At 42.9% G+C, this 19,245-nt stretch overlaps 1 protein-coding gene across 1 annotated transcript in view; it reads left to right on the top strand.

Moving 5' to 3' along the window:
- Positions 1–1,978: 1,978 nt before the first annotated feature.
- Positions 1,979–19,245, top strand: part of LOC137371970 (NEDD4 family-interacting protein 1-like) — a 176,197-nt gene continuing 158,930 nt past the window's right edge. The window contains exons 1-4 of the mRNA XM_068035200.1: positions 1,979–2,041; positions 3,003–3,027; positions 4,589–4,713; positions 10,215–10,281. Coding sequence (XP_067891301.1) covers positions 1,979–2,041; positions 3,003–3,027; positions 4,589–4,713; positions 10,215–10,281 — 280 coding nt within the window. The remainder of the gene's footprint in view (positions 2,042–3,002; positions 3,028–4,588; positions 4,714–10,214; positions 10,282–19,245) is intronic.

Genomic DNA, 19,245 nt, shown 5'->3' with positions numbered 1-19,245 from the left:
TACAGTTCCAGCATTTCATCCCTGCTTTTGTATTCTAGTCCTGCAAATCTTACAATAGTACAAATACCAAAGGAACAAGTAATATTACATCGTCGCAACATTTGGGACCTATTTTTTCTAAAGACTACCCAATATTACATTGTGGCAATGTTTGAATTTTTCTGAAAAACACTCTAAGAGAGAACAAAGAACAGCTAATTACCTAACTAGAGTGGCTGAAGATTCAGGCAGAGAGCAGTTGGCAGGAGACCCCCACAATGGTGCAGTGAGTTCGGACAGCAGACAGGATCCCAGGAGGTGTTGAAACTCTGTGAGCACAGCAGGCAATTTGCCAGGTGATTGGAGCTTTAAACTAATCTGGTAGTGTGTCAAAAAAATTTGAAAAGAAATAGTGCGGCCATTACTGCTTTAATTTTCCTTTTTTTTTGCTTTTTGGGTGGGACCTAAGCCAAAAAGAGCAGAAGGGCTGAACAGGATTAGTGGAAGTCCAGCACAAAGTAAAAGGCTGATTGTAGCAGCTGCCTGTACTGCAAGCTACAGCATTTCAGAGAGAAAAGAAAACTGCTCTCTGAGTTTTTAAAAAATGAACAAGCTGTGCAAACAAAGAATGCAGCTGTCATCTCACTCTTAAAAGGGGCAGGCCTGCAAAAAGAAACCTGCCAGGAAAGGGAAACAGAAAGCTGTACCTGTGAAACAGAAAACCTGTAAAGAAGACAGCTTATAAAATAATTGTGCCTGTGAAAAAGAAAACCTGTGAAAAGTCCTAGATCTGTGAAAAACCAGAATCATCCAAAAAATGGCTTTCAGGTATCCAGTTATGGATTGGAAGGCATCAGACATAGTGTCTGAATTTAAACTGTTTCGACAACAGTTGGAACTGTGTTTCCTGGATCAAGAAATGAGTAAACAAGCTGTGAAGATCAAGATCGCACTGAACAATGAGAGCCTGCAATGGATCAGCACGTCAGGATTGTCAGCTGAAGACCATAGCAAGCTATGAGCATTCCTGGAGGATGAACTCAGGGTAAAGGTCAATTTCTGAGTACATAGGCTTGAGCTTATGACCTACCAGCAAAGGCAAGATGAGTCCATTGACCAGTTTGTTGGAAGGTGCCGAGACAAAACTCAAGGATGACACTTCGCAGATATCAAATTGTCAGAACTGGTTATAGAACTGGTAGTCATATCTACCCCAATAAAGACCTTTCAAAAATACCTGCTAGGAAAGATGAAAGGGCACACCATAGATGTACCACTCAATGATGGAAGGAAAACCAAGGCTTAGAAGTCTGCTAAACTTTGTGGCAAATGTCCAATTCACAGTTGTCCAACATACCAGGACCAGTGCAAAGCATGTGGTATGCGAAGCCATTGGACAAGGAAGTGCAGAAGGCTGAGCTCAGATACTGCGCACGGGAATGATGGCCGATCACATTCACAGAGAATGTCTGCAAGACAGGATGGCAAATGCAACAAAAGGTATGCCAAAACACAACAAAAGCCCAAGCAGGTACAACAATTCGGCAGAGAGACAGATTGGCAGGAGGACACGGGTGAAGAATGCACTTTTGTGAACAGCGAGCAAGCATTTCACATAGTTAATTTGGATCAATGTGTCAATGCTATTATGCAACTCAAGGCATTTGCCAGGATTGGAACTATATATCCATAGAAGAGCAGCAGATTAATCTCAGAATAAAAATCGACATCAGAACAAATGCAAATATTCTGCCCATCCATATTCTAAAGGACATGTATTTAAAGAAATGGGAATCTATGGTGCGACCCACCATAGCTAGGCAATGTTTCTTCAATCAAGTGTATTTGAATGATAACCTCGAAGTGCAGCTACGGGAGCTCCGAATGACTTCCACAAATGTTTTATATTGTAGACGCAACTGGACCAGCTGTTGCAGGACTTCCAGTATACCAAGATTTACTAATTGTCATAATTAATAAAGTCAGTAACGCAACAAAGATGGTAGAAAATGCCCAGGTTGAGTGTATCAGGTCAGTCAACAAAAAGGAGTACACAAAGGCTGTGAGTCTTGACACGAAAAGGCGCTATGACTAGGAGTCTCTTTTCAGACTTCAGTTTGTTGGAGCAAGTACCCGGAGGCCTGAGGAATTGCCAATGATTGGTAATGTTGCCAATCATCATTTTTCTAATGCATTGTATGACAGGCAAGCAGGACGAGAATTGACTCGATTGCGTATAGGACAGAAAGAAGGTCAGAGTCCTCAATCATGCATCGGGACCTTGGTATCTCGCAGAGGTTGCTAGGATATGTGACCAGCCTAGATCATACAAGGTGCAGACACCCAAGTGATTCTCAGATGGAACCAAAGTCAACTCAGAGAGCTATACAACAGCACTACATGTGACAACGCTGTGGCATCGCGGACATTTTCAAAGGTAAAGTCTGAAGATGAACGTACAGAGACTACAAACACAGTGGAAGAACATGGTAACCAGAGTTCCAAGTCACCAGAGTCTCAGAGAAGTCATCAAGACGAGCTCAGTTCTGGGAAGAGGTTTACGATAACAAGATCAGGACAAATAAGCAAACGTCCTTGATATTTTAGAGAGTGTTAAACCTGATTAATTGTAAATAACATTTTGTTTTATCCATGTATAGTTAGTCCAAACCGTAACATCATTGTATATAGTACATATGTTTTTATCTTTGGAAAAAAGGAGGATGTTGTGGAACCACCTTAAGAAGCGACCTCCTTAAGAAACTGTAAGTAAATATAAATGTTCCAGTTATGTTACAATAAAAACGTACCTAATCTTTGGATATTAATTGTAGTCCTGTGAATCTTACAATAGGTCACATATGAAAGGAACAAGTTATATTACACTGCTGACTCATCTCTCTATATCTGCCTTCTGACCAGACTCACCAGAGAGGCAGATACCTCCTCCAAGTTTTCCATCATTGCCATGCTGCTGGAGTCAGGCACCCGGGAGCTAAAGCGGCACAGAAGTACTCTCCAAGCACGATGTGTCCGCGCTGCTGCCAGGTGAGGAGAGTGGGAGGACTCTGTCTCTGCTTGGGGATGGTCTACAGGTGGGGTTGAGGGCTCGCTCACAGGAAAGAGTGTTGGTGAGCTTTCCATCAATCATTCATTATAGGGCATGAGCTACCAACTGAAGCCAGGAGCTTCTCCCTCAATCTTCCACTTTGTCTTACTTCCCCATGCTGTCAGCCCCTCCTTCACTTCCACCTCCAAGTCATTTCCCTCTGACTGTTCCAGCAGAACCACCTTTGATATTCTCTTCTTTGCTGCATGGTGAAAACCAGTTGTATATTGGCAGAAGGAGGGGAGTTGTGTGGGTGGAAACCCTCTGCATGGAAATCTTGAAAGACAAAGAAATAGTTACTTAACTGTTATTGGACATTACAACCTGCCTTGGCTCCCACCATAGTCACGATGGTGTGTCTCCCCAGCAGCTCCACTGACTGGTGCTCATGGGGGTCAACATGCTGAGGCTTGGGATTCCCCGGCTACTCTTTGACCTTTTCCAGGCATTGTGCACATGTTTTTCCTACAAAGAAAAATGGAAAAGGTCAAGTGTGAATATCAATTCCAGCGAGTTCCTCCTGTGCACAAATTAGGAGGGGAGGGTTCAGTCCTCTTCATCATATTGCTGGCCTGGTTGCTACTCCTGATTCGGAAAGATTGGGTTTGGCAGAAGGAATGGAAATAAATTTTTCACATTCTTTGGCCATTGATCTGCCACATCCCTCCAGGCTTGCCTCCTCACTGCCCAGAAGAGACAACCGGGTTCTTTTGCTGTATTTGAATCTTATTGAGGGGTTTCTGGAAGTCTCCAAACACAAAGTTAAAGGCCCTTTTATAGTCATTTTTTTGAGCCTTTCATTAGTCATCTGCTGGGGGAAAGAAATTACACAATACTTTCAGACTGCTTTGCAAAATGTTCAGGAGAGTGATTACAATTACTCACTCATCAATGCAGAGATAGTTTGCACACTGCTCAGATTAAAATCACTCATTACTACTCTTAAAACTTATGCATTATTAAATTAATTTTAAAATGTGAGCAATTATGAACTCATGCTTTAATATTAACTTAATCAATCAGATCAGTACCTTCCTTAAATTAAATTGCACATTGAAAGTGCTCACCAGTGGTTTACATTAAATTAATCAATCAGACAAGTCAGGCCACATGCATATTATCCCAGAAAGAGAGGAGTTCCCTTTAATTTTCACAATGTCTTTTTAAAGGAGGGCTCCCCAAATACGTGAGCCCTGATTGGTTTGGTTCCCAGGAACTTATTGATCATACCCATTCATGTTGGTCTGTTACGCTGATTCAAAGGAAATTTTATCTTTGCTATGCAAATGACTTTGGACATAAACTTGAACCATAACTTCAAATCAGATAAACAGTGCATTTTTCTTAAATGCACCTAAAGCAGAAATTCTAAGTCCAAGTGATTACTACATACACTGTAATTAATGCTAAGCAATGCAATTGTTAATGTAACATAACCAGATTTCTAATTCTGTTAACTCTTCCAAATTAATGACTACTTTCATTTTCTTTGGTTTTTAGTTGCATTTATATTTAATTGGATTGGATTCTTTTTATCCTTCTGCTCAACCAATACCATTGCAGGGAGATATGGAGCCATCTCTGGGTTTGGACTGTCACTTATAAAGTGGATTCTTATTGTAAGGGTAAGTGTTTAATGTCCATGACATGGTCATAAATGCTTTGGAAGAAACCTATCCCTTTATTTGGTTGCGCTTTTAATGCTTGTCATTTTATGTACTTGAGATTGTGCATTTTATTAGTTTTACTGCAATTTTGGAAGACATGATACCCATTATTGGCACTCAAGAGTATTTCAAGATGAATGGTGACCTCAGAATTCAAAATGTGTTGGATTACACTTCAGAAGAAGCATTGGCCTCGATTTTAGCCCGAAGGTACATTCCTTGTGGGGTTGCTGTTTTAAGGTTGGAAAACCTGGAGGAATTAGTTTCTCAGATGTCCTGCAGTTTCTTTAAATCTTTTAGTATTGGTTTCCCCCACACAGGCAGCCAGATTCATAGGATGGAGGCCTTGGGGTGGAGAAGACTCTAGCAGAAGACTGCAGCCAAGGAAGGCAGCTAGGTCTACAGTAGATGGGGTGGGTGGGGGGTGGTTTGTGGGAGAGCTCGCTGGGGTTTGTGGTCCCAATCATGGCGGGGGTAGCTCCGATTGCGGGGGTATGATCCAATGGTAGTTGGGGATTCTGATGGTGATTGGAGGAGGATCTGATGGTGGAGGTGGGGAGGAGCAGATGGATCATCGGGATGGGGGGAATAATTGGTTTACAGGGTACCTGGTTGGGCCTGGAAGAAGCACTCCTGTTCTCACCTCATGGATTGAGCTCTTCACGCTACCTTTCACTTGGCAGGTTTCCCGAGGCCTAGAAAACCTGGCTGACATGAGTTAAAAATAGATTGATTATTAAAATGAAGGCATGCAACCTCATTCTAATATTTCAAACCACCTCCCTGAACATATCGGTCACCTGTGGCTCGTCCCACCTCTGCTAAAAGTAGATGTAGTGTGTTTGAGGTGAACTGGGTTCCTGTTCAGATTTTTTGAATTTTAATCTCTGACCTGACCCCAATGCACCTGTTTTTGGAATTATGATTCAGCCCAATGAATCTGAAATGTAAAACAAATATATCTGAATTAGACCCTTATTTTGGACTAGGTAATCTGCCTTAATGTGAACAGGGATGAAGTTGGTGCAATGTGATTTCAATCGTATTAGGTTTCAATGATGACTAGTTTCAGTGCTGCAAAGTTTTCATGATGGTTGGTTTGTTAATAACTATAGAAAATAAATGGCCCCAATATGAGCAGGGAGGGAGTGAGGAGGGGCAGTTTTGCTGCCAGGAAACCCAGAAGAACAGCTTTCCCTCAGGTTCTGCTGGATTTAATGACAGGACCTGATTACCATATTTGGGATCTGTTTGCCAGCCACAGCCAGCCAGATTAAAAGGTTGGTTGGCTGTCAGGTGGGCAGGCCTGCATCACCAGCCGGAGGAGTGGGGAAGAGGGAAGGTGAGATAGGGAGTCAGCGGGGCATCATTGGATGGGTCAGGGAGGACATTGGGAGGCATCGGATGGCACAGGGATCCAATTGCTGGGGAGGCTAACAGGTTTGCTTGGTGAGCTGGGGAAAGTGCTCCTGCTCCTCTCGGCCCACGAACAGTGCTGGAAAAGCACTTACCTATTCCATGTAGCAGCCCTGCTTTCCTTTATCTATTGAATTTTTGGAATCCCAGGAAACCTGGCTAGTGTTAAAATTGGAACAGGGAAAAAAACAGAGGCATGCAGCCTCATTGAAATATGGAAATGAGTGACCACCACCTGGCAGTAGGTAGTCATTTGCCCCCACACCCTATCCCCTGTCCTGCCTCTGTTAAAACTGGAAGTGAACGGGTATTGTTAAATATCAGGCTGTTTGCCTCGCTGGAAGCATCTGTAAGATAAGTTTCAGAAGGCGGAAGATTGGAGGACAACGATTGTGGGTACTGTGAAGTCTGGGAGTATTCTTGCTCACTTAGCTCCACAGGAATGCTTCTTTTAATTCCATTTTCATGTAAACTTACTTTTTGTGAGAGGTTGCTGCTTAGAATCCTGAGTGAGGCAGGCCTGGCACCTGCTCCACTCAAATACCAAGCAATTTTGCAAGGGCACCTAAAACCATTGTACGGGTCCTCATTTACTTGTATAAGGGGACTAACGCCTTAGGCAGTTGCCTTGGATGCCCATAACACAGGTGTCTATAGGTGTGACATGCTGCACCCTGAGATTGGTCCTTTTTGTTCCAGTTTTCCACCTGGATAATGGGTGCACAGAGGACCAATTTCTGCCTTATGAAATCTTGTTACCATTGGCTTGTTGCAAAAGGGGTGATTAACTTACTTTTTGTATTCATCAAAGTGTGGAGTGTCTGAACTGAGGAATATTTCTACAATTTTTGCAATTTTTGGTGTAGAGCACTCTTGGACCAGGTTAACATGAGTGTGGTGTAGATTGAAGCTTCCATAATTTTGCTCGAGCAAAGTTCACCAATCACAATCTCAATAAAATGCTGTTACGGCTCAAGTGTAGCATTTCTGTTTCTCACACATCTTTTTGTTTTTTTCAGTGAGATTGACTATTCTGCACTTATCACTCCTGCATTATGGGTTGTTTGTGCTGTGGAGTCATGCCTTTAAGAGAAAATACCCCAATACCTTGAAACTATGCTGCGTCAGTTATTCTGAACATAAAAGAGAAACAGCTTTTAATTTGGTCAAAACATTTCCAAATTAACTAAACTGGAATATATCCAGCAGAAAATGCTAGAAATACTCAGCAAGTCAAGCAACATCTGGTGAGAGAGAAACAGAGTTAAAGTTTCAGTTAGATGACATCATCTGATGAAAGGTCATCTACCTGAAATGTTACTCTGGGTGGAATTTTATGCTTTCCCCTGCAGCGGGTTTGGAGACGGGGAGAGCAGTCAAATCGGGTGGGATCGTGCCTGGGGGTTGGTGGAGGGGGGGGGTTCCCGCCACCATCCCACCTCCCGGAGATTTATCCAGGGCGGGAAGGCCTATGAACGGCCGATGAACGGCCTTCCTCCCCCATCGCCAATTGAGGCCCATAAACATAGAAATATAGAAAATAGGCACAGGAGTAGGCCATTCGGCCCTTCGAGCCATTCATTATGATCATGGTTGATCACCCAATTCAGTAACCTGTTCCTGCTTTCACCCCATATCCTTTGATCCCTTTAAACCCAAGAGCTATATCTAACTCCTTCTTGAAAACATACAATGTTTTGGCCTCAACTGCTTTCTGTGGTAGCGAATTCCCTAGGCTCACCACTCTCTGGGTGAAGAAATTTCTCCTCATCTCAGTCCTGAATGGTTTACTCCGTATCCTTAGACTATGACCCCTGGTTCGGGACTCCCCCACCATTGGAAACATCCTTCCTGCATCGACCCTATCAAGTCCTGTTGCAATTTTATAGGTTTTTATGAAATCCCCCCTCACTCTTCTGAACTCCAGTGAATATGATCCTAACTGACTCAATCTCTCCTCATACGTTAGTCCCGCCATCCAGGGAATCAGTCTGATAAACCTTCGCTGCACTCCCTCTAGAGCAAGAACATCCTTCCTCAGATAAGGTGACCAAAACTGCGCACAATATTCTAAGTGTGGCCTCATCAAGGCCCTGTATAATTGCAGCAAGACATCCCTGCTCCTGTACTCGACTCCTCTCGCTATGAAGGTCAACATACCATTTGCCTTTTTTACCGCCTATTGGACCTGCATGCTTACCTTCAGTGACTGAAGGTAATAATCTGCCTTCCTGTTTTTGCTACCAAAGTGGGTAACCTCACATTTATCCACATTAACTGGATAATTACCCCTCAATTGGGGGCTTCTTCCCGCCGCAGTTGCAATTGCCTGTGTGGTGGGTGGCCTTGTCGTCCCATGGGAAGCACGGCATGAAAAATCGTGCAGGCTGCTTCGTGGCTCAGAGGAGGGCAGGGTGTCCCTCATTCAAAGACACTTAGTGCCTGAACAACGGACCCGGCATCGGAAATGAGGGGCCCGCTGAGAGCCACCCCTGCTGCCCTTGCTGCCGACCCTCCTCCCCACCCACCCCAACCCCCACCCCGCGAGACCCCTCCTGCCCTGACCTACCTGAGGCCTGGTCCAGCGATGATTCTTGGCCTCCAGGACTATCATCTCCAGCAGTGGTGTTGCAGCTGCCGGCCTCTGATTGGCCAGCACCTCTCCAAGCATGGGGACTTCCGGCGACGGGGTCCCAACTCCTATGGAAGGCCGCTGTCCATTTAAGTGCCTAACTGGTACTAAATTTGGCAGGCCTTCTGGAAAAAAGGCAACGCGGGGATCTTGGCGTTGGTTTCCCTCTGCCGCCAGCATAAAAGTTCCCCCTCTGTTTCTCTTTCCACAGATGCTACCTGACCTCTTGAGTATTTCTAGCATTTTCTGTTTTCATTTCAGATTTCCAGCGCCTGCAGTAATTTGCTTTTGTATCAATCATCACTCTGTTTCATTTTGCAGTTACAATGTCCTGCAAGCTGGCTTGATTTCTCAGTTGCATTTATGTGAATATATTGCAAAATAACATAATGACGTGCTTGACATCATTGCCTTGTTTTACAATGTATTCTAGAACAATCTGCTACAGTGCCCAACGTTGTTTTTACTAGGACAGTATGGCCTGAATTTTGAAATCTACTTCTGGTACAAGTGAACTCTCATGGAATCATGAGTTATGATAATCAGAAGCCAATATGAACAAGATTAAGAGGGAGAGTGCTGCATGTGGCATTTACTGAGTGCCATAGTATTAAATATGAAACAGGCCCTTCAGTCCAAGTGGTCGATGTTGGTGTTTATCCTCCACTCAAGTAACAGCCCCAATCCCATGTTCTTGCCTTGTTCCAACAATCCATTTGTTCCCATTTCCTTCAACCATCTATCTGACCTATTTCTAAATGTTTCTTTCTCTGGTTTAATCATTAATGTGAGCAGTTCATTCCACAACCTCAAAACCTTGTCTCTAAAAAGGTTTCTCCTGCTCTCTGTCCTAAATCTCTTAACTTTAATCTTTAAAGTATTTCCTCTGGCTCTAGATCTCACAATCACTGGAAATAGTCTGTTTCTGTCTAGAGTATCCCATCTCTTCATAATTTTAAACACCTCTATCAAATTGTCCCATAATCTGCTTGTTCTACTGAAAACAGCCCATTATTTCAAGCATCTGTACTTTCTCATACCAGGCAGCATCCTAGTGAATCTGTGCTATACCATCTGTATTGCCTCAACACCCTTGCTATAGTATGGAGTTGAAAACTACACCCAGACCTGCAATTATACTCATACGAAGGTTTTATATAGATTCATCATTACATCTCAACTTTTATATTCTTGCCATCTGTCTGTTGAAATATGAGGCATCAAATTGACATGCTCAAATTGGCAAGAATAGGCAGAATGAATAAATGCCCTCTAAATGTCTGAAATCATGGTACAGCTACATTATCAGTCATGACTAGACAACTTGATTTTTTTTCTTGTCTATATTGCTTGTGTCTTGGGTTTCAATCCAGAATTTGCTTGTAACTTAATACAAACATTTTTTTCACAGTTCTCTGATTATTTTATCGGCTATTTTGAAGGGAAAATTTGGCTCTGGTGGATTTTTCTTGCCGTTGGTGAGTTGTTTTCCTAAGTAATTTGATTTGGTTTGTAGGTTTCTATTGCCCAATCCCAGGCTTTGAATAAATAAGTGTACGTTACATGTTGGATAAATGTATATAGATATATATAAAGACAGTAGCATCTCTCATTAGCCTAACATCATTTTCAGTGGCATTAGCAGACAAATGTATTCTTATTCATTTTTCTGCAAGTTTAGTGCAAACTTTAATCATTTAAAATTAATTTGTTCATGCCTGGGTTAAAATAGCGGACAGAAGAATGTCATCCAAACGATTTTAACATATGTTCACTAATTTGCCAACAGCAATTCCTTGGCTATGATTGTGTCTGTCCCCAAACTCTTTATTTTGTGTTGCATAATGAGAACATTCAGCTCCCATCACTCATTATATTCTCATGAAAGGCCCTAGGGCAGCAGCACTGAATGGAGATCTACAGTCTCTGTTCACTGCTGCCCCTCATTACTTCACTTGATGTCACTGCTCCTAATTTAGGTTATTGGAAGTTGAGGACCTGAGATTTCCATAGGTGAAAGGGAGGGAATCAGTCTCTGCAAAATTATTTCTAAGAGGAGACCTCAAGACAGCTCATGAAGTCCATGAAACTATGGCTTTCCATTGCTATTTAATGTCTGGAGGAAATGTGCTTTCCATTACAGAGTTCTATTGTTTGTAGGAATACTGGTTATCTCAACAGGACTCTTTCAATGGAAAAGTGCAATTAGAACACTTTAAATAATTACACTTGCTTTCTGTAGCTATTATTTAAACTATCTTTTTGGTAAATTTAAATTTTACAAGAATTTCAAGTATAACATTGTACTAGTTTTCCAGATAACAAAGAAAATTAGGAACGGCACCATACAGGTTGAAATTTGGACTGTGTGCATTTTTGCTTAGGAACCATTGAAATTTGCTTTGATGAGGGGAGAAGATTAATTTACAGATTGGCAGCTCATTCAACATTTAACTACAGGAAACTTAAGATTAGAGATTGTTAACAGGGACAAAAAATGAATCTACAATGTGAAGAAAGATGAAGGAAGTTGAGATATAAACAAGAAATGCTGGAAATACTCAGCAGGTCTGGCAGCATCTGTGAAGAGAGAAGCAGAGTTAACGTTTCAGGTCAGTGACCCTTCTTCAGAACTGGCAAATATTAGAAATGTAAAAGGTTATAAGCAAGTAAAGTGGGGGTGGGGTAAGAGATAACAAAAGAGAAGGTGTAGATAGGACGAGGTCACAGAATAGCTGGCCAGAAGGTCAATGGTGTGTTAAAAGAAAAAGCATTAGTACAGAAAGGGCGTGAACAGACGAAAATTGAACAGCCACAAGTACAAACATGAAAAAAACAGTGGGTAAGCAAACTGAACAAACTAAGATAAAATAAAATAAACTAAACACAAAAAAAAATTTAAAAAGGAAAAAGAAAAAAATAATTCAAAATAAAAGTAAAATGCGGGGCCGTCATGCTCTGAAATTATTGAACTCAATGTTCAGTCCGCCAGTCTTTAGTTTGCCTAATCGGTAAATGAGATGCTGTTCCTCGAGCTTGCATTGATGTTCACTGGAACACTGCAGCAATCCTAGGACAGAGATGTGAGCATGAGAGCAGGGGGAGTGTTGAAATGGCAAGCAACCGGAAGCTCGGGGTCCTGCTTGCGGACTGAGCGGAGCTGTTCCACAAAGCAGTCACCCAGTTTGCGTTTGGTCTCCCCAATGTACAGGAGACCACATTGTGAGCAGCGAATACAGTATACTACATTCAGCTGCTTCACCTGAAAGGAGTGAGGAGAGAGGAGGTAAATAGGCAGGTATTACACCTCCTGTGATTGCAGGGGAAGGTGCCGTGGGAAGGGGATGAGGTGGTGGGGGTAATGGAGGAGTGGACCAGGGTGTCGCGGAGGGAATGCTGACAGGAGAAGGGAGGGGAAGATGCGTTTGGTAGTGGCATCACACTGGAGGTGGCGGAAATGGCGGAGGATGATCCTTTGGATATGGAGGCTGATGGGGTGGAAACTGAGGACAAGGGGAACCCTGTCATGGTTCTGGGAGGGAGGGGAAGGGGTGAGGTTCGAGGTGCGGGAAATGGGCTGGACACGGTTGAGGGCCCTGTCAACCATAGTGGGGGGGAATTCTCAGCTGAGGAAAATGGAGGCCATATCAGAAGCGCTGTCATTGAAGGTAGCATCATCAGAGCAGATGCGTCAGAGACGGAGAAACTGGAGAATGGAATGGAGTCCTTACAGGAGGCAGGGTGCGAAGAAGTGTAGTCGAGGTAGCTGTGGGAGTCGGTGGGTTTATAATGGATATTAGTAGACAGCCTATCCCCAGAGATGGAGACAGAGAAGTCGAGGAAGGGAAGGGAAGTGTTAGAGATGGACCACGTAAAGGTGAGAGAAGGGTGGAAATTAGATGCAAAGTTGATAATGTTTTCCAGTTTGGGACGGGAGCAGGAAACGGCACAGATACAGTCATCAATGTACCGGAGAAAGAGTTGGGGGAGGGGGCCTGAGTCGGACTGGAACAAAGAATGTTTGACATATCCCACAAAAAGACAGGCATAACTAGGACCCACGCGGGTATCCATAGCAACACCTTTTACTTGAAGGAAGTGAGTGGAGTTGAAGGAGAAGTTGTTCAATGTGAGAACAAGTTCAGCCAGGAAGTTGAGGTTCTTTTTGCTGGAAAAAGATGAGACTTTAAGGTATCATAATAGAAGCTTGAAAGGCTGTTAGGGGATTAATGAGGCTGGCCATAGCAAATTCTTCACTATGACAAACATTCTGGATATAAAAAGAAATAAGTTTAAAACTTGGTAACTTTACCACCCAAAGAGTCTGCCTGTTAGCCGCAAAAGTCCTTGAAGCAGGCAGTAGAAATTCATTCAAAAGGCAATTAGATGCATTTCTGATAGCGGAAGTGGATAATGAAGACAATAGGACTTAGGGTGAGAAGGCGTAAAGGAAAGGTTGAGATCTATCAGAAAAGAATGAAGCTGTTAGGCCTTAACGTCTTTTCTTGTTCCTCTAAATTCTAATGTTGCACCGCAGCATTATGTACAAGACTTCAGTAATGGCGCCATGTATCCCCAGTGCTGGAGACAAACCTGCTGTACAGCAAGACCATGAGAAACTCTAAATGTTTGGTGACAGGCAATAGCAGGACAAGCCTGATGTTTTGCCCAATATTGTTGCCCTTGCATTTGTATCATCAAACAAGCACATCTTCTATAATGCAGGGATAATCTCACCCCACATTCACCCCACGTGGTGGGGCTCTAGTAGATTTTTAAGACTGAAGAGCATATTTTATATAATTAATTTTATAAATTAGTTTTAGAAAACTAAGAAATGCAATGCTGTAATATTGTGAGCTGTGATTTTCCCCTTTTCCCCTCACCAACTAGAATTATTGGTTTTGGCAATTCTTCAATTGGTGTGTAGAAGCGGCCAAGCTTGGCTAGACAGCGAAATGCTCAAATAATGTAGCCTGCAGTGAAAAGACATGATAGCACAAGACAGCCCAGTTCTCTGGGTTTGAAGAGATACAACTCAACAGCACTGTATCATCAAAAAACAAAACCTTGCTTTTGAAAAGCAACTTAGCATCTAATAATTAAAATACAATAAAGGTATGGTGGGGGAGTTCCCCATGCCACACTCCCCTTCAGACCAAATAGGATGTCTATAATTCTTGGAGGTACTTGAAAGTCTATACTGCAAGAAAACTGCATCAAGTTTAAGCTTGCATTGATCCTATTGAATAAAGGTGCAAAGAGTGACTAATGTATAGGGGATCAGTTTGTCATCTCATGTCCTTGGTTTACACTGAAATTATGAAGTTTTGCAATATTATAGTATGGGGAGAACTTTTTTTACTAGATTATAGCTTCAGAAAATTGACAATAACATATTTCACAAAGTTGGAGTTACCAAATTACATTTATACGCTTAAAGCCAGATATAGTATCAATGAAGTTAATAGCACACAGTGAACATTGTTTTAAATTATGTATCGTATTCATCTAAAGAGTTGCCAAGGATAACTGGTCTATGCTTCAAGGACTTTACAGAATTCCATAAACAATATAAAAGATCTCCAATGGTGAGAATGATAAAGCTTGGATTTATATATTTTTTGGAAATAACCTTGATCATTATAAGGGTCAGTTACATAATTGTCAGCTGGTTTGTACCTTAGTGGACACCACATTTTTCTGGAATTAGGCACCATTCTAAGATTAACCATTCTTTTATAACAGAAAAATTGATAGGTAAGATGGCTTTACTAGATGTAAACAAGTTTGTGTGGTGAACATTCACATTGTTCCATTTGATCCATTTTGTGCATTTTGGCTACGTCTTTCTGAGTTAGTCTGGTTAAGCACCTACACTGTAGACAATTGCCACTTGAGGGCAATATAGGCATCTTAGAAATGAAAACTAACAGAGTTAAAGAGCAATAACTTGGATGTAGATTATATATCCAGACATTACATGTGTACAGCATTTTAACGTGAAATTTTACTGAATAATTGCTGACAATAATATTGGTTTTGTACTACATATATTATAGTCAGTTAAGCATATATTTGCAAACCTTATAAAAGTATGTTCTTTGCTGAATCTGGATAGAAGTTTTTTTTTAACTAGATCCTACATATTATACTCCCACAAAACTTTAGAAAGATTTCCAACTAAAATGACAGTGAGTTGAAGGCTGTAACTCTATCTTGAATTTCAAGTTGAACCATTGAAGGTTTGCTTCAGAGTTTATGATGTCATCTGAACTTTACAATTAAGTTGTGTTATTGCACCTTAATGTTGCCAAGGGCTTATATTTTGGAGTCACTTTGTAATTCAATCCCAGGTAGCTATTAATTCTCCATTAGGGAGTTGAGGACACTTCGTTATTAAATATTTTGCCATAAACTTCCCTCAGGGACTGCATTTTCTTTCAATTATTTGCCAAATATGTCTGAACTTTGGACTTAATAGAGATCAAAATAGGTTTATCTACAATGTGGAAAATCTTTTCTGTGATAATGTTTAAAAATATTTAGTTTGACTAAAGAAAGCTCTCAATAATAGCATTAGCAGCTTGAGCCTATGGTAGTACTTTTGTAAGAACCAGAAGGGGATGAGGTATTTTACACAATGATTTAGAATGCACTGTTTGAAAGGGTGGTGGAAGCAGATTGAATAGTAACTTCTAGAGGGAACTGGATATGTACTCGAAAAGGAACGCATTTGTAGGGTAATGGGGAAAGAGCATGGCAATGGGACTAATTGGATAGCTTTTTCAAAGAGCCAGTCCAGGCCCGATAGACCAAATAGCCACCTCCTGTGGTATATTATTCTGTGTGAGTTTAAAGTTGTGGACTTGCGCCCCAGTTTAGAACTTGAGTACCTATGCTACCTTAATACTTCAGTCCAATATTGAGGGAGTGTTGCACTGTTGGAGGTGGCATCTTTTGGATGAAATGTTAAACAAGGTCATACCTGCTATAAAACAGAAAATGCTGCACTCAGCAGGTGAGGCAACATCTGTGGGGAGAGAAATAGAGTTACTGGGCAGAATTTTCACTGACCTGACCCACAAGGAGCCAGAAGTCAGAAAGTCAGAGGGCAGAACCCACCATTCAGGATTCCCCCAAACTCCCACTTAGTGATGTCGGTGATCGTTTCCCTGCCCAGAGGCCCGGTACTTAGCTTGATTGACAACTGGATGTTCAGTTGGGTGGGGAGCTGGTCACTGATGGCCACAGCAGCAGGTAAGTACGTGCCAGAACGGGGGTTGGCCGAAGGGTGGAGGCAAGGTTCATCCAGAGACGGGGAAATTGAAGGGGGCTGCTGATCCCAGGGGGAGATCAGTTCCTGACGGGGGGAAGTTCAAAGGCCTCGTGTGAGGTGATCGGAGACCTCGGGTGGTGAGGTGGAGGGATCAGGGCCTGGGGGTTAGGGGAATTGAGACCTGGTGAGGTGAATCAGGGCCTGGTGGGGATGGGGGGTACGTGGCCTATTGGGGATGGATATCATAGCCTGGTGGTGGGGTGGGGTATCAGGGCATGGTGAGGGTGTGGGTATTGGGTCCTGGTAGTGGGAATTCGGGCCTGGCGGGGTGTGGGGCTGGCGTTTCGAGCCTGGTGGATCAAAGACTGTTGGGGGTTGGCCTGATCTTGGAGCCTCCTCAGGCAGGCAGCTGGATCTAGGGGATAGGTTACCTCCAGAGTCAAGTCTACCAAGTCCTTGCCTTGAGGAAGCTGCCAGGTTCTCTGACACTCGGGAAACCCAACTGTAAAATGTCAAAAGCTGCATGACAATAAGGCTGTGAGTTTCTCCTTGTATTGGGTTGGTCGTCTGCCTACCTTCCAGACTCAGTTAAAGCTTGAACTGGATGGGTTGGAGGCAGGTTTGGTTTGGAAACAGATTTTTGACACTTTAACCCTCTACCCAACGTAAACCTGCTTGTTTTTTTCCAGTTAAAATTCAGCCTAATGTTTCAGCTTGATGACCTTTCATCAGAACTGGAAGAAGTTGTAGATTTAGTAGTTTATAGGTACAGAGTCAAGGAAAGGAGGCAGGCAGTAGAAAAGAACAAACGGGAGTGATTAATTGACAAAAGGGGTCATTGGTGTAAAGCAAAAGTGGACTGGTAATGGGACAATAAAGAAACAAAAGATGGCTCCTTAGGTGATGAAGTTAGTTACAGCAAAACTATTCCCAGCACATGCTGTCTGAGAAAATGGGAGCGGTGGTTATGATCTGAAGTTACTGAACTCAACACTGAGGTCGAAAGGCTGTAAAGTGTAAAATTGAAAGATGAGGTGCTGTCTCTTGAGCTTGCATTGAGCATTATTGGAACAGACTGAGGACAGAGGGGTCAGTGTAAGAGTGGGATGGAGAATTAAAGTGGCAATTAACCGTAAGTTCAGGGTCTCACTTGTGGACTGAGCGGAAGTGTTCAGCAAAGCCATCACCCTCTACATTTGTTCTCCTTAACATAGAGGAGGTTGATCTTGGGTGGGGAAAACAGTATATAAGTTGGAAGTGGTAGAAGTAAGTCGCTGTTTCACCTGGTTTGGGGTCCTGGAAGGTGGGAAGGGAGTGGGTGAAAGGGCAGGTGTTGGATCTCCTGTATCTCCTGTGCTAGAGAAAAGGATGGGGTGATGGAAGAGCGAACCAGATGTCAGGGCGCAAATGGTCCCTTCAGAGGCTGGTGGAGTGGAAAATGAAGATGAGAGGGACCCATTGTGCTTCTGGGAATGAGGGTAAGGGCAGGGAAATGGAACGAACTTGTTCAGGTTGACTTAAAAAAAATCACAAATTTGACACAAGGCCACATAAAATAAGATGTAAGGGTAAATCCAGCAACTACTGGCCAGTCAGTTAAGTCTCATGGTGGGGAATCTTTTAGAAACAATAATGCGGGAGAAAATTAGCAGTGCCTTGGACAAATGTGGATTAATTAAGAAAAGTCAGCATGGATTTGTTAAGGGCAAATCATGTTTAACTAACGTAATTGAGTTTTTTGATGAAGTAACAGAAAGGCTAATACGGTGTACATGGACTTCCAAAAGTGTCACATAACAAGCTTGCCAGCAAAATTGAAGCCCATACAATAAAAGGGACAGTGATAGCCTGGATGTGACGTTGGCTGAGTGACAGGAAACATACCTTGGACCGGAGCGGCGACGGCGGCGGTCGGCAGGCGGACCTGGGAGGAGGCGGATCCAGAGCGGGACCTGTATAAGAAAGAGCGGGGCTCAAGGCCTACACCTACCTTGGACCGGAGGGGCGGCAGTCGGCAGGCTCTGTCTGTGTCTCCGCACACTGAGTTTCAAAGGAGGAAAAAAGACTTACAGTGACATCACGGGAAATCTGTAAGCTGATTGGTTGGGTAAGTAACAGCTGTTAGTGCCCGTAAATAGCTTAAAACAATGAGGGGAGAGAAAGTTCTTTTTTAAAAAAAAAACATCAAAACCTACCTTATAAGTGATAAGATTAGTGGTACTAAAGTGTGTTCTTTTTTAAAAATTAGTTTAATTTATTAATAATCACCAGTAATTAGTACTAAATTTTTATATTTAGTAAGTAGTGTTTTTTTAGGGAATCAAGGTCCCTAGTCAGATAGAGATACAGCACTGAAACAGGCCCTTCAGCCTATTCCAACCATCAACTACCTATTTAAACTAATCCTACATTAATCCCAAATTCCCTCTTACATTAATCCCATATTTCCTACCACCTATCTACACTAGGGGCAATTTACATTGGCCAATTTACCTATCAACCTGCAAGTCTTTGACAGTGGGAGGAAACCAGAGCACCCAGCAGAAAACCACGCAGTCACAGGGAGAACTTGCAAACTCCACACAGGCAGTACCCAGAACTGAACCCGGGTCGCTGGAGCTGTGAGGCTGCAGTGCTAACCACTGCACCACTGTGCCGCCCTAAACAAGTGTAAACAATCTCAAATTTTTGAATAATTTAAGGGAGTAAATTAAGGGTAAGTCATGGCAGGTCAGCTTGGCAGTGTGGAGTGCTCCTCCTGTGCAATGTGGGAAGTCAGGGACACTTCCAGTATCCAGGGCAAACATGTGTGCAGGAAGTGTCTTCAGCTGCAGCTACTTGAAATCCACGTTTCGGATCTGGAGCAGTGGCTGGAGACACTGTGGAGCATCCGTGAGGCTGAGATCATTGTAGCTACAACATACAGGGAGGTGGTCACACTGCAGGTAAAGGCTGCTCAGGCAGAGTAGAAGAACTAGGCAGGTAGTGCAGGAGTCCCCTCGGTCCATCTCCCTCTCTAACAGATTTTCCCCTTTGAGTACTTATGGGGGAGATAGCTTCTCAGCGGAATGCGGCAACAGCCAAATCTGTGGTACCATGGGTGGCTCAGCTGCACAGGAGGGGAGGAAAAAGAGTGGAGAGCCATAGTGATAGGGGATTCTAT

Source organism: Heterodontus francisci, chromosome 1, assembly GCF_036365525.1.
Source record: "Heterodontus francisci isolate sHetFra1 chromosome 1, sHetFra1.hap1, whole genome shotgun sequence".
NCBI classification, from domain to species: Eukaryota; Metazoa; Chordata; class Chondrichthyes; order Heterodontiformes; family Heterodontidae; genus Heterodontus; species Heterodontus francisci.
Note: the sequence above shows the minus strand (reverse complement) of the source record. Positions and strands in the feature narration are given on the sequence as shown.